General features: G+C 40.6%; 1 protein-coding gene across 1 annotated transcript in view; it reads right to left on the minus strand.

Moving 5' to 3' along the window:
- The window catches only part of brf1a (BRF1 general transcription factor IIIB subunit a), a 129,280-nt gene that overhangs the window by 76,499 nt on the left and 36,584 nt on the right, over positions 1-16,197 (minus strand). Inside the window, exons 7-12 of the mRNA XM_085768589.1 lie at positions 12,076-12,225; positions 7,922-8,015; positions 7,061-7,187; positions 5,328-5,367; positions 4,767-4,859; positions 176-508 (exon numbers count right to left, since the gene is read on the minus strand). Coding sequence (XP_085624715.1) covers positions 176-508; positions 4,767-4,859; positions 5,328-5,367; positions 7,061-7,187; positions 7,922-8,015; positions 12,076-12,225 — 837 coding nt within the window. The remainder of the gene's footprint in view (positions 1-175; positions 509-4,766; positions 4,860-5,327; positions 5,368-7,060; positions 7,188-7,921; positions 8,016-12,075; positions 12,226-16,197) is intronic.

A 16,197-nucleotide genomic window follows, 5' to 3' on the forward strand; every position in this document is an offset into this window, starting at 1 on the left:
ACGGGTTATTATAGAGATTCAGTCGAGGATAAAGCTGCTTGTTTTCATGAGGAGGGTGTCATGATTTCTTTAAAGCAACACATTGTGGTGTTTAAACAAAGGGAAATTCATTTGATACATCCACTCCTGCAAAATGCAAAAGAAGAAACAAAGAGAATGGAAACTTCAAACTCACCGTTCTCCTTCTCGTCTCCGATGCACTTGGTGATGGACTCGGGGAGGCCCAGAGTGGCTGCGGTCGGCATCGTGCCCAAGATGGACGCCAGCGACGGACATTTCCGTTGAGGGGTGCCCTCCTCGTCCTCCTCGTCCTGGTTTTCCTCTTCCTCCCCCTCCGGCCTCCTCTGCTCGAGCTTGATCAGAGCCTCCACCGTGAGATCGTCGAGTTCTTTGCCAAAGTGTTTGGCCACGGCCTGAAGCTCCTCTTCCTCCTCTGGCTCCTCTTCGTCGACCACTTTAGACGTCGTGCAGAGGGCGTCCTCCTCCTCCTCGTTGTCTAAGACACTCTCTGAGAAAGAGAGATTTTGATGTTGGAATAAGGTGTTTAATTTTAAAGGGATAGTTCAACATTTTGGCAAATTGGCCCATTACCATAATCACTATAGTCATAGCAGTAGGTTCGTTACCTTAAATTAGAACGGCGGAGCAGAGCCGCGAGCTGCTCAGAGCTACGCTATGGAGGCTCATGGGATTTCTTGGTTTCCCTCATCAATCTCATCAAATACACAATCCAACAACTCCAAAACGCTCTGGTGGACAAGTTGTGACCTGCACATTCACCACGCTATGAGATAACAGAACGAGTTGTTTTAGAGGTAAATTCATGCAAAACCGCTGATGTGCGTTGCCTTCAGGGACAGTTTTTCAGCAAGCAGTCTCTGTATTTACCTCTAAAACAACTCTGTCTTGTAACATTCTGTTATTATCTCATAGCGTGGTGAATGTACAGGTCACAACTTGTACATGAAAGTGTTTTAAAGTTGTTGGAATTTCTTGGCTTGCCTCATCAAACTCATCAAATACACAATCCATGAGCCTCCATAGTGTAGCTCTGAGCAGCTCGCGGCTCTGCTCCGCTGTTCTAAAAACAGCTTGCACCAACAAGGTAACAAACCTACTCCTAAAACTATAGGGATTATGGCAATGGGCCAATTGTTGAACTATCCCTTTAAGGAAATTCGACTTTTACTTTTACATATTTTGCTCTCCTATGAATCACTAAGTCAAACCAACAAGTTACATCCTGTTAACTAATCTAACAAGTTCTCATTCAGCTCTGGATCCTGTGCAGGCGCTCAAAAATCCCAGCGGTCCCTGAACCAACAAAGATCAAGATGATGTTTGGACAATTTAAACATAAACTGCATATAATGTCACAAAAATAGACGTTGCTTTATTTGTGGTTAGGCTAACTAATCTACTCTTATGTCAGTACAGTAACTCAGTTCACTGTTGGTAGGTGAGTTTCTTTTGATTTATTCAAAACAATGATACCGTTTCCTGGCGTCATGCTAAGCTAGGCTAAACACACCTTTTCTGGAGCTTCATATTTAGCGACAGAGAGCGATATCGACATTCAAAAATCAAGGATCTTCTTCAAAAATCTTTATGAACACACAGCTCAGCTCAGTTTAGCGGAGTAACATACTGTAGCAGGGATGCAAGCTTGATCCACAACAGGACAACTTGATATTTCTAATCTAGATCATATTAGTTAAACAAATACGAGTGTGATGAGCTGTGACTGGAAGATTAGCTGATAATAAAAAAAAATTATCAGTAATTTATCAGTTAATTGTTTCATGTATTAAAATAACAGATTGTAGTTGGAGTTATCCTCCAGTAACTGGAGCTTAATGAAAAATGTTCCAGTGCAAACTAGGAAGCATAAATTATAAATTACTCTCATTGCATTTTGTCTCACCTCCACTGTGTTGTGTGCGTCTCATTATGCACTTCATGAGTTTTCCCTGTGTATTAATAAGGCTGCAGAGAGTTACAAGACGCTCAGGTGGTGCAATTAGTAGTGCATAATTGTACACTGTAGTTAGAGTTTACTAATTAAAACCATACAATCAAAGACGGAAAAGTAACACTGTGGTTAAAAATACAAAAATTCGACAATGCAGTGAAATTATTTTGTTTCCAAAAATCACTGAGAATAGAAATAGTGACGTATAATTACACCCGGACACAATAATTAGGATCATAATATTGGCCGTCCTCTCTCCGTCCTGGTAGCTAATTAAAACGTGTCCTTTAATCAGCCATAATTAAAACGTCCTCGCATCGGTTTCAGCCCACGAGTCAGAAAAACTACTTTTTTTTCCCTTTTTTTTTTTTTTTGTCTGAGAAGAAACAAAATTAAACGAAGCGCCGCCGGATGTGAGAGCGTCGCAGCATCTGGAGGAATAACACGCCTGAAATCAGTGACAGCCTGCAACTCCCCCCTACTGTGTGACAACAGGGGGAGTCTGTGTGTGTGTGTGTGTGTGTGTGTGTGTGTGTGTGTGTGTGTGTGTGTGTGTGTGTGTGACTGTGTGTGAGACAGACAAAGACAGAGAGCCAGAGATAAGGAGCCAAAGGTAGAAACAGATAAAGACAAAGAGCGGACAGGCAGTGTGGTCTGATGTGTGTTGTTCTTCCGTGGGTGGTCGTCAGCATGTGAGTGTGTGTGTGTGTGTGTGTGTGTGTGTGTGTATGTGTGTGTGTGTGTGTGTGTGTGTGTGTGTCTCTGATGAAGGACGGCAACACAAACAGAAGCTCAGACTTCTCATCTCGTCCCGAGTGACTGACAGGACGATAAATAAAAGCATCATGACGCGTCGACGCTGCAGAGCTTCCACCGTCGTGTTTGTGTGTCTGAGCATCAAACTCACAAACAGCTGCAACAGATGTTTTTTAATGTTATTACGGCTTTATTAATGTTAACGTAGCGACACGTCGGGCCTGTTCTCAAATCGCAATCTGTAATTCTCATTTTGCACATTTTGTTTCAAATTCTTTTATGTATTTGCTCGGATAAAAATTTGTTATCTAAATCAAAATGTTTTATCATAACATGCTCATGAAACTCTGCATTTCTACCAAAAACACTTGTTTGTTAACATGTCTCTTTTATTCTTCTTTGCTCCTGTTTTTAACTGTGTTTTTTGTTTTTATGCTGTTTAAAAATGTTTTGTCTTAATGTAAAGCACATTGAGTTGCGTATGAAATGCGCTATATAAATAAAGATGCCTTGCCTTGCCTTACTGTATGTTACCAACTTTAATGCATGTTGACTCTCTATGACATCAGACACTCGTTGTGACATCAGAAAGTCCTGTCGGCTTGTTTTAACGTTCACTTGGCATCGACCTTTATGCTGAAAAAAGTAAGAATTCACCTCTAGAGACCTAACAACAACAACATTTTCTGTGCAAGATTCAACCATCTCATAACTAAAACTTCACACTTAAATCATCCTAACTCTGTCTAATGAAGAAGAAAAGACAATTAAAGTCCTTTATTCTCTGTAAAATTGTTAATTCATGACTTATTTTCTTGTATTGTGTGAAACTAAAAGCAGAAATCCTGCAGCGCGGACGCAAATCGAACCTCTGACATGGATTTAAATGTAGCATCTCTCTCTTTCTTTGTAACCTCTCACACGGCTCCTGTGAGTTTTCCTCTAAATATCAAGCAGCAGGATCCAAACTGTGAGAAAAAGGCACGTGGCAAAAGCAGCAGCAGCAGAGGAGGCATTAATTATTTATTACATCTGTATCTAAAGTCGCCTCATTAACCCTAAACGCTTTTCTGCACAGCCAACAACACGACCTGTTGAACTCGACATCAACGCTGCTTCAGTTTGATTTTCAGGAGGAAGTCTGAGAGAATCACAAGGTTTTTATATTTTCACTTGTGCTGCATTAATGTGTGATATGTCTGCAGTGATGTAGTGAGTGTGGGCCTGCTGTAATCACTGAGGTAAATAAAAACACACAGTCGATGTAATAATGAAAACACTCCTATAAGTTTCTGTAGATACTGAGGAGCTGCCCCGGGAAAAATAAAAAAAAACCCTCTATTTTTACACACAGACAGAAATTTTCAATGTTTCATGAACCATAAATTTAGAGAAGTGCCACTGGCGGTGTGTTTGAGTGCAGCTCGGTGTATTCAGGGAGTTTTTTTTTTTTCTTAAGATGCTTTCTACTCAAATCCATTTAAAGGATCATTTCACACAAATTACCAATGAGTAAATGAATGAACGAAAACATTAAAGTGAAGTTGTTCTCACTTCAGCTGCACATCTGACAAATAAAATGGTTGTTAATAAAGTTTAGTTTGTAGTTTGAGCTGCTTTCTTATGGTTATTGATATATTTAATCATTTACCATGATATTTATTCCTCTGCTGCTGCCACATAACCTTCTTTATCAGCGTCTATATTGTTTCTATATTTATTCCTAATCTGCTGCATCTGTTTTATCCCGTTCTCCTTCCTTTAGTTGTCTCATCACTTTTTGATTTTGCCTCTCATTTATTAAACTTGCTTCTTTATTATTAAATAAACTCTTTCAAACTAAATTTGGTTTGATGCGACCTCCCTTTCCTCCTAACTAACCACGAGCTGTGTCGTAACAACCATAAATTCAAACTAACCAAGCATTAAGCACATCTGCATATTAACATGTGCACTGATATCATCATGTTGGTATGCTCATATATATATTTTACTCAAGCACAAAGTATTCTGGGACAGTTTTCCATCTGCTCAGTACCTTCTTTGGCGTAGGCAGCGTACACTCCTCTCAGTTTGGGTCTGCTGCTCTCGAGCTCTAGGTCGATTTCGTCCTGGTATTCTTGAATTTCATCTTCGGAGGATAAAACATGAGAAGAGTTCAGTTATTACACTTTATAAGTAGAAAATCAGATGCTGCAACTTCTTCTTTTTCTTCATGTCCTTAAAGCGACTGTGAAATTACACTTGTGGCTCTTTTTATGTCCTTAAGAAACTTTACTATCCCTTTAAATTACATTTCCCTTCCTGCCATAATTACATTATAATATGTTAGTTTAGTAACATAACGTGTGGTTAATTGCATGTTGTGCAGAAAAGAAATCATTTGGAAAGCAAAAAGGGAGCCGTTTCTTCTCTAAGTTTCTTTTTGCTTCGACCACATCTAACACGGATCTGCAATTAGCCAAGGTCGGAAGGAAACAAAGTGCGACCGAACTTTGCCTTTGTGATGAAAAGATGAGAGAACTCATTTTGCAAAACTAGAGAGTCGAGGTGTCGGGGATTGTTGTGGCAGAGAGACAAGGATGTGTCGCATTCATACCTTCGACGTCATCCATCTTTTTCTTCAGCTCTGTCTCCAGCTGGAGGGGAGAGAGAGAGATAAAGGGGAGAGAGGGAGACAAAAGGAGAGAAGACGAGTGAGAGACCTTTTTTCTGTGATGCAGCAGCTGACTACAGGGTGAAACGTTACCGAGTTAAACATCACCGAGTGAAAGGACGTCATGACACCAGGATTGTGGGTGGTTGACAGCAGCGCTCGCAAGTACAAAACACAGAGACTTTGATTTGACTCCTGTGGTGAGAGACTCAGCTCGCTGCCTGACAACGCACCGGTCCAACCTTTTACTGTAAAAAATGTGAAAACTGTTTATTCTTCGTTCTGCCTGGAAATCCGTTCAACTCGTTTCTACTGCGAGCTCAAAATAAAAAACATCAAAAGGTTGATTACTGAGGAGATAATTGTTCACGTTTTAGCTTAAGTTTTGATCTATAAGAAGATTAATTTGTGGTAATTCAATGAAAATAGAGCAGATTTTAGAATGAAACACTCAGAACCAAACCAAACCAAATCCTGCAAGTGTTGGATGGTGGGTCCAGGTGGGCATGGTGTTTTATTCTGAAGGTTTGATCCATATGAAGATATATCTGTAGTTTTCTAAGAACCAAAAACCATCTCCGTGTAGTTTTTCATCTCCTTTCTCAGCCAATCAGAAGACAGGAGACTCTGAACCTCTCTTCTGATTGATTGATTGATTGATTGATTGGCTGACTGTTTTCTGAGCGATCCAATAAAAACAGAGCATATTTCAGAATAAAACACTCAGGGAAACCAAATCCTGCAAGTGTTGGATGTTTGGGTCCAGGTTGGGGGCGGGGCTTGATTGACTGCTGTTGTTGTGACATCACAAAGTGACAGGAAGTCCTGACAGCTGCTTTTAAGGCTCAGTTTCTGTTCATTTCTCTGTGGACTGAGGGCTTTGATACTTTCACAGTATTAATATAGAACCTAGAGCTGCTTTATAATCACACTACACATGGACATCTATTTTTATAGAAGGGAAATAAAGCACAACTTAACCTCTACAAGTTTAATTACAAAAATCAACTTGCTTTTGAGTTTTTCAACCATCTCATGCATGAAAACTTCACATTCAAACAATCTGAACTCCATCTAATGAGGAAGAAACAACAATAAAGTTGCTTAATTGTTGCTATGTAAAGCCCTTTGAGACAAACTGTTTGTCAAAATGGGCTATACAAATAAACTTGCCTCGCCTTCATTCTCTGCAAAATTGGTCATTCTTGACTTAACTTCCTGACACATTGCGTGAAACTAGAAGCAGAAATCCTGACAGCAGAAAGCAACTTGGACCCTTTGACATGTAATAAATTTAGTATCTGCATGATTTTTATGTTTTTAAACGCTCCTAAAACATCTTCTGGTCTTCAATAAATGTAACAATAAACAAGACCCAGCTGCTGCCTCTCTGAAAAGTCTGTAAACGTACTGAACAGTGATCAGACGGTTTTAGTTTAAAGGTTAATATCCTTCATCAATTATTGCAGGAAGCCCGAGGGCTGCAAATAATCATCAAGAAAATATAAGGTAAAATTTTAATCATCCTTTTGCTGTGGTTCACAGGCGGCAGTAGTAGAATTGATCACAAACGAACATAATTTAGCATTTTTATGATTTCACACAAGCGTCTGTTCCTCCTTTTAAAGGCTCGGCCCCTGATTCACCTCCACATGCGTCGACACACGTGTTCGTACCTGCTGTAACTTCTTCTTCTGCAGTCCAGCTGTGAAGCACGGCGGGTCGCACTCCTGGTCCAGATCGATCTTCATGAACTCCTCGATGGTCAGCTGACTGGTGGGCGTGTCCTCGAACTCCACCAGCCTGACGCAGACGAGATTTAAGATAAAAACCGTTAAATTACATCAATATTCATTCAATCAATAGGAGGACAGAGCATCTAAGTCTCACAACGGCGTATTGTCGAGCTGGAGCTGGTTGTAAATTTATGAGGTAAAAAAAACTCATGTTTCCTTCTTTGATTAAAAAAAACAAACAAAATAACTCACAAATGTGTTTTTCTTGTACATTTGTGAGTTTTGAGAGTTTGTTTCTTGCAAATAGTTGAGTTTTTCTCGTAAATTTGCGACTTAAAATTTCAAAATTCTGAGTTTTAAACCCAGAAACTGATCCTGACCATCCAAACTTTCTTATGTCCACTTACAACGGCCCTTTTATATCAATGTACATTTTAACATAAGTCCATAATACAAAGTAAATAAGACGCTCACACAGATACGACCCCTCCTGCTTCTGTTGACCCCTCTTATTGTATAAATGAATAAACAAACAAATGAGCACATACTGATCAAAGTTACATACAGTAGGTTAATTTGCATGAGTTTACATGCACACTCTCAATGTTGGTGTTGTTTTATGTAGGCTATGCATATACATGCTCACTTTTTTCACAAAGAAATGACCATGAAACACAAAACTGGATCAACTGGATATTTTGTAATTTTGTGACCATTGTTCTCTTTTGCAGGAAAATCTCCACTGAACAACAATGATTCAAGATTTTATGATTTTTTTTTATGAGGAGCGTCACCACTCACCTCTTTCTTAGCGTGCTCTCACACACTTTCACAACGCTGACAATTTCTTTGATGGTGCGGCGAAACTCGTGCATGCGAGCGGCAACGAGAAGAGCTGGAGACAGAGAAAGAACAATTAGGAGCATAAATGATTTACTACCATGTGTGTGTGTGTAACATATTCAGCTTTCTGCATCATAAACACAGTGATGTAACAAATGTAAACAAACACACACACACACACAGATGTAAAGACATAACACAGGAGTCAGATCTTGCGGTTGCTTCTCAGGCGTTTGTGCGTGGACACGGTGAAGAAGAAGCAGAAGAGGAGGAGGAGGAGGACGGTGCCGACGACAGGACGAGGGCACCTCAGCCTTCAGAGCCAGGAGCCCGCCCCCGCACCAAAACAGTTTTTTTTTTTTTTTTTTAAAGAGGAGTAACAACAACACTAATATTATGCAATGAATTGCAGTGCGGGCCTTGAAGGGGAACAGTTATATAACCATCATTAGAGTTGCCTCCCTCACTCAAGAGCCTGTTAAAAGATAGATGCATGCTTCTAGTTTTACATGCACACTTCTAACAGCCTTTAGGACTGAAGTGGTGGCTTTTAGCTCCGCTGAGGACTTTCTCAAACATTTCAGCACCATTACCTTGAGACTCTGTAATTGTAAAGTTGCTGGTTTTTCTTGTTTTTTTTTGTTTTTTTTGTCTTAATGCAGAGTAAACTTTATCGCGTTGTTACTTCACAGCCACCGCGACCTCTTTTGTCCTTGAATGCTAATCGATGATGCAACTAACTCCTCCATCCACCCTGAAGAACTTTCTGCAGATGATGCACGTGCCTGGTTCATCATCAGCAGGAGGAGATGTTTGCATCAGTTTTGGGAACAAACTTTTCCTTCTCTTCCGTCTGAGTGTATCCCCTCTCAATGATTTATGATAAGCAATTAATTATTCAGGCAATGCAGCAGAGGAACAGAGAAAGCAGAAAATTGAAACCATGAGTGTAAACATGCAGAGGAAGCCGCTGATTCAATTTCAGGACGTCTTAGCTGGTAATGCGTCAAAGCCGAGTGTATTCAGGTTGACGTCGATAGAGAGAGAGAGAGAGAGAGAGAGGAGATCTGAGCTCAGCTGTTTCTCATAAACTGCACCACATCACAGTGATGACGAGCACAGTGTGGTGAGTGGGGTGCAGGTGGCTGCAGGTCGACCTCAGCCGCAGAAAAACCAGCAGCAGAGAGTCTGAGCTTCAAAAACATTTCGGGAAAAAAGAACTTTATTGGTCATAAGACGCAAGCACACGTCAGGATTCGTCATCCCCTGCACCTGCTGGTGGGCGAACCTGTTCATAAAATCATAAACTTAAGTGCGTGTGTTACATTCAAGATCAAAACCGCCACATAAATCTATAAATTATTCTAGTGGTTGATGTTTTCTGAATATTTAGACTTATTAACTTTATTTGTCCCCCCCACCCTGCTGGTTACTCCCACGTCTCAGCTTGCTGCCGCTTAAAAGTCTTGAATACAAACTATTTGAAAAGTTGTTTTTTATTTTCCAAAGAATTTATGTTTGTGTTACTTTTCCATTTCATATTAACGATCTTTCTTTTGTTTCTTTCTGGAAACCACTTAACCACGTAACTTTGTTGAGAAAAACGCTATATAAACAAACGGTAACTTTATAAGTACACACTATTAAGCATTAATAACACATGAATACTCATTAATATGTAGTTTATAAACACAATTAGTGCTTATCAATGATGAGTAAAACATTTTTAACTGTGTTTATAAACTACATACTAATGAGTATTCATGTGTTTTAAATGATATATTCAGTATTTAATGCTTAACTAATGCTTATACTTATTAAAAAGTGTTACCACAAACTTTATTATTATATATTTATTTATTCATTACATCCATTTCATTGCACTCAAACTGCATCATGTTACTATTTCAGCCCAATCATAATCAAGTTGAGCACCTCCCCAAAAAAAAAAAAGTGGTTCAAAAATCAACCTCTTATTGATCTGTAAAAGAAACTTCACTTTAATTGCCTCCTACATGAGGTTTGTCTACAGATTAAAAACAACTGGACAACAACTGTTTTTAATTTTATCCACATAAAAGCTGCTCATCCGACTGAAGCTGGCAAAACACCTAACTAGTTTTGGCTGTTTAAGAGTTTTTCAAGGCAATTAGAGCAGGAGAAAGGAGTCTTACATAATGTGTTTTCAAAAAAAAGAAAATTATAAGAGCTGCTGACCCATCAGAAGTGAGTCTGCTCCGTTCATTAGATTCTCAGAGGAACATTTTTATGTCAAACTGAATTTACAAGCTTAAATAAAATCTGTATTTCGGGAGTTTTTCACAACTTTAGCCGGACAGCAACTCACACCTTAATCAAACCAACCAGGGGCCTCATTTATCATTGTGGATACACGCTTTTTTACACGCTCTTTCCCCCATTTTGTGCGTACGCACTTTTCTCCGCCTAATTTGGGATCTATCAAACCAAAACTTGTCGGGAGTAAGTGCAAAAATTTACGACCAGTCCGACCATGGCGTACCGGCATTTACACGCTTTTTGAAGAACAAGAGGAATTGGCGACGCCGCTGCAGAGTCAGAGAACTGCAGTATGCGAGGGAGAGAGGAGCGCGGACACTGAAGTAGCAAGTGGTGGTGATGATGACCCCCCCCCACCACCACCACCACCACCACCACCACCACCGCACACGTGTTGACGTCGGCACTTTACATGAAAAGCACAGCGACTCTGATTTTTCCCCTGTGCATTTACACTAGTTTGCTCCTAAATACTGGCTTTATGAAACGAATTTCGTTTTCTTTTGATATCATATTGATATTTTTCCCCTGCATGTAGGCTACAACTCTTCCACAACCAGTCTGTCCAGTCTGGAAAATAATTTCTGCGACGTGCGTGTGTTACGTAGCCAGACTGGACACACACAAGCAAGCAGCAAGCCCAATAATGTCGGAGCAAATCAAAGCAAATGAGAAAACATGATCGATATTTTTTGTGTGAATAATATTTATTGTATTTAACAAAAATGGGTGCTAGCTGCCCAACATCATTTTAGTAAAAGTCACAGACTGGTGGACTTCAATGTTTTTTTTTTTTGTTTTTTCTTAATATATAGCTATGCACAAATGAAAATCAAATCTTCCAGTGAACGGAAGTTGGGGGTTAGTGGAAAGGCGTGCAAAGTAGTACTGACTGGCAGTGGAAACCCTGCTTTAAATTATTATGACATAATCTAAAATAAGGGGCAGAATAAATATGATTCTTCTTCTTTCTGTTCTGTTTCATTTAGATTTGGGAGGTTTTTTGTTTTTATTGTAGCCTTTCAATGCAAGATGATGTTTCTGACTGATATTGCCGTGTTACCGTGTATCTCGCTTTCAGAGAAATTCCGCTTCTTCCTCCGCTCTCCGTCCGTCTGTTGTCTTCACCGTCTTCCACTGACGTCATTCCACACGTTTCCAGTGTGCACATGGCTACTTAATATGCACGTAACTGATTTGCATTGACCACATATGGTTGCGTGGGGCCATTTAGGGGGCTGGGTATGAGGCGTGTTCTCATCCACGCTTTTCTCAGGTCCGGTGTGATCTATCAAGGGAAATACCGTGCAGCCGTGTGTACGCGGAGTTTGATAGATCTGAAAAGAGTGTATATTTTTTGGTCGTACGCACATTTTGCCTTTCCGTCGTACTGAAAATTTAAGAGGACTTTTACACGCTCTTTGATAAATGAGGCCCCAGGTGTGATGTTCTTTCTGTAGAGACAGGAATCCTCGATGAACCGACTTGTGCAGCAGAGCCTCCAGGCTGCACCAGTCCACCCGACGTTAAATAACCCCACCCACCCACCCACCCACCCACACCCACACACACCCCCACACACACCCCCACACACACCCCCACCCCCACACACACACACCCCCACACACACACCCCCACACACACACCCCCACACACACACACACACACACACACACACACACACACACACACACACACACACACACACACACACACACACACACACACACACACACACACACACACACACACACACACACACACACACACACACACACAAGACTATTATCTAATTCAGCTTTGTCTCGTGTTACCTGCTCCACAGAGTCCCGATGGCCGCCGCCCCGTGTGCATCCAGTCCCTCTTCATCCTCTGCACCAGCCTCATCGCCGTCATGGAGACCTCGTGGTTCTTCTCGCCGAACTCCAGCAGCTGAGCGAAGCGGGGAATGTACAGGCACGGGTCTGTCGGAGACAACGGGGAGATTTATGTTTATTTTAAGTGTTTGTTGTGTTGTATGGTTAAAAATATTCAGGTCAGGATTCAGTCACTGCTTCAAATCCTGCAAGACTTACTGACGTGTGTCTTATTCAGTCAGCAGGATATTACATACCGTAAATACATTTTAATAAGATTTGGTGTAAAATCAGATTAGAGGATTTCATGACACTGCAACTACATGAATAAATACATTGTTAATAAAGTTAGTAACTTTATTGTCCATTGTTGCCAATTCCAAACTAAGGTTTTGACATTTTCTCAAAATCAGTATAAAAAAACAAAAATAAGACACATACAAAAATATAATAATAAACTACATATGAATAACAAAAAAAAAAACTGTATATAGATATACGGTAGCTCATCCATAAAAACCTTCAACAGGTGTTTGACATTGGCAAGTAAGACATCTGCTCTCCATCATCTGAAGAAGCTGCAGACCAAAAAAAGAAAAAAAAGCCAATAACCAAAGAAACTTGACATATCAATCTCCACTCAGAGTCCAATAACTCATTTGTTCTGGAGCTTTTGACCTTTTCAGAGGCGTTTACGTTGAAGCCGACAGGGAGACAGAAGTTAAAGCGCTGAGCTAAATGGTTATCTGGGCCGTGTATTGACAAGAACCGAGTGATATGATATATATCCTGAAGGAGGGTGACGATATAACACACTGTGATGTTGTACTGAGATGCTATGAGCAAGGCGATATATTTTTTATTCCAAAAGTCTATTTTTTGAAAAACCTCTCATAGTATAAAAAAGACACAACACAAACAAATTCATTTTTTTATGCATTCAGACTCGGTACAGTTGCACCAGTTGCATCATAGTAAAAAACATTTTGTGCAATCTGAACACAGGAATAAAATTCTGGCTCAAAAAAGTGTAAACAGTGTTATTAATATAATAGATGCTCGCTGCAACATCCAACATAACTATTTTTCGTGCAACTTGCACAAAAGGAATCATCAGTCGAAGGCTCAGATACAAAATAAAACCACCGCCACCTTATAAAATATAGATACAGGGCTTTAAAGGGGAACTATGCAAGTTCAGTCGCTTTATCGCTGTTTTGCCAACCCTCCTCTTGGCCATGTGCATTTGTTTACAACAAATCCGGCGAGAAATCAATCAATATAGTGAAAGATAACATTATTTATCATATGCGATGTTACAATGTGTATAGTTGTCTGTCATAAACAAGAGTTTACGGGTTACGGGTTATGGGCGTGTTTGTTACAAGGAATTCATTTAACCATCACAATTGCTCCAAAGCTTTTTAATTCAGGTAAAAATGTAGCAAAGTTAAAGGGATAGTTCAACATTTTGGCAAATTGGCCCATTGCCATAATCCCTATAGTCATAGCAGTAGGTTCGTTACCTTTAATTGTCGGTGCAAGCTATTTTTAGAACGGCGGAGCAGAGCCACGAGCTGCTCAGAGCTACGCTACAGAGGCTAATGGGATTTCTTGGTTTCCCTCATCAAACTCATCAAATACACAATCCAACAACTCCAAAACGTTCTGGTGGACAACTTGTGACCAGCACATTCACCACGCTATGAGATAATAACAGAACGTTACCAGACGGAGTCGTTTTCGAGGTAAATGTAGAGACTGCTTGCTGAAAAACTGCCCCCGACGGGAACACGCATCAGCTGTTTTGCATGAATTTACCTGGAAAAAAACTCTGTCTTGTAACTTTCCATTATTATCTCATAGCGTGGTGAAAAGGTCACGAACCTACTCCTAAAACTATAGGGATTATGGCAATGGGCCAATTTGCCAAAATGTTGAACTATCCCTTTAAAAGCTAAAAATTTGCACAGCTACGACTCTGTAACAACTGCTCAACAACTCATCTGCTGAGGAAAACCATGTCATGTGATCAAAAGCAGCATGAAGTAGGACTTTAAACTGGAGACTGATCAGTCGGTTAAACCGTGGTAGTTGAAGGGTTTAAAGAGTGTGTCATGGTTTTATTGAGTTCTGGGCTGATTTAAGGATAAAGTCCATCATGTTTGGCTCAAACCAGAAACCTCACAGGACGACGCTTCAGCCAACACTTTGTCCAACCGACCAGCTGCTTGTGTTTCCATGTGACTCGTCGTGTTTACACTACAGGTCCTGGTCGTGTTCTGCAAATGAACGCCTTTTCCTCCACTTAGGTTCACATCTAAAGGAAATTATGTCGTTTTTTTTAACTCTCTGCCTCAAACACATCCAGATTTAACTTCACCGGCACCTGTGAGCCCCCTCCCCTCCTCCTCCAGCCCCCACCAGTAAAACCAGTGCCCTCCTGCTGGCTGGCTAATTAGCTGCACCAGAGAGAAGCAGAGGATTAGCATCTTAGCTCAAGTGCACCTCAAAAAAGCAGCAGCCTGTTTCTCATTCAGCGTCTGTCCAGATTTTCTCAGCTGGCGAAAGGATTTGAACGGGCAGCCGTCCAATCGCAAGCTCACGTCTCAAACTTTTCTCTGCTGCTCGAATGTCTGTGAGAAAAACGTGCATCAGAAAACTTTATGGAAAACACTTCAGATGCAGCCGAGGAGAAAAAAAAATGAAAGAAAATTAATAATAAAAAGAAAAAGCGACAGAAGCACCTGCTTTTGTCATGAAACAGCCTGGCAGGTGGCCAGGTCGCCTTTAGTCTTTTTTATATTCTTTATGAGAAATTGAATTTAATACTGAAACTCTAACTGGGAGACAAAAGGTGGAGTTTTTGTGCTGCGGCTGTGACACTGGAGAATCTTTGAAGTCGGTGGCTGTGTTTAAAGAGCAGTCCAGTGGAAAGCTGGTAGAGCCAGCTGGTAATAAGATCCAGGCTGATCCCTTCCCCCCGCCGCACCATGTAATGATACGTCTGCAGAGCCGGCCATCATCACTGCTCCGAGTTTTTCACTGGAGCGTCTGGGGCCAGGGACAGATCTCCATAGAAAAATGAGGGAAAAAAGAGGGTGTTTAATAAAAAAAAAAAATCCACCTTAAATCCTCCTTCAGTTGAATATAATCAATCTGCGATGCTCAAACAGCCCAGGAGTCATTCTGTGATGGAGTGGCTTGTGGTTTACCTTTTTCTCCTGCGTGCACCCACTTTCCCTCCACCTGCCTCGCCTACTTTCCAACTTCGGTTCGCCACATTCCCCAAAATTACTTCGACCACCCCCTGAGAGGGGCCGTGAACTTGCTCCTTTCAATCAAAATGTGGGAGCGGAGCTGCATGAATAGCATTAAAGTTGTGAGGAAGCAGCGCCACCAAAAAAGAAAAAACCAAAAACGGTCTCCGAGCCACAATGCATGCTGGTCTATTTTCTGCTGCTGTGGGGGTAGAAATTGGTCGCAGAGTCTCCGTCTCGCTGATGGATTTCTCTCCGGATTGTTGTTGAACATCGGTACAAAGTGGCAGCTCCAGACAGAGGCCTTTCACTCATCAGGACTCCGCTGAATACTGATGATGCCCCGGATCAATGAATCGATTTCTGATATGCATTTAAAAAAAGAAAAAAGAAATACATCGAAAGGCTGAAAAAAAATAGAAACCTGCACCCAGAGCATCCACCAGTCTGTATATCTATATTTGCACAGGGTGAAGTGACAGGATTTTACAATAACACAATAACAAAAGTATCATTACGATGAATGACACATTTTATTTGTTTACTGTCATTTTTTCAGATGCATAACAAGAGTGTAAGTTTCATACGTTAACAGATTGTGAAGGCAACTTTTACACCTTATCAATCACAGTTAACGGTGTATATGCAGAAATCTAAGAAGCAGAAAGACTAATTTGTTGATTTGTGTTTTCATTAGAAGCTTCTATCTACATTTACACTGATTTAATTTGTTGTCTGTTTATCTAAAAAAAGATTTACTACACTTATCTCCACCTGTTAGTTTCTCATAACTACAGTCAGTCATGTTGTGAGTCGTATA

The sequence above is a fragment of the Trachurus japonicus genome, chromosome 22 (genome assembly GCF_045865225.1).
Source record: "Trachurus japonicus isolate A0001 chromosome 22, Traja_1.0".
Taxonomy (NCBI): Eukaryota; Metazoa; Chordata; class Actinopteri; order Carangiformes; family Carangidae; genus Trachurus; species Trachurus japonicus.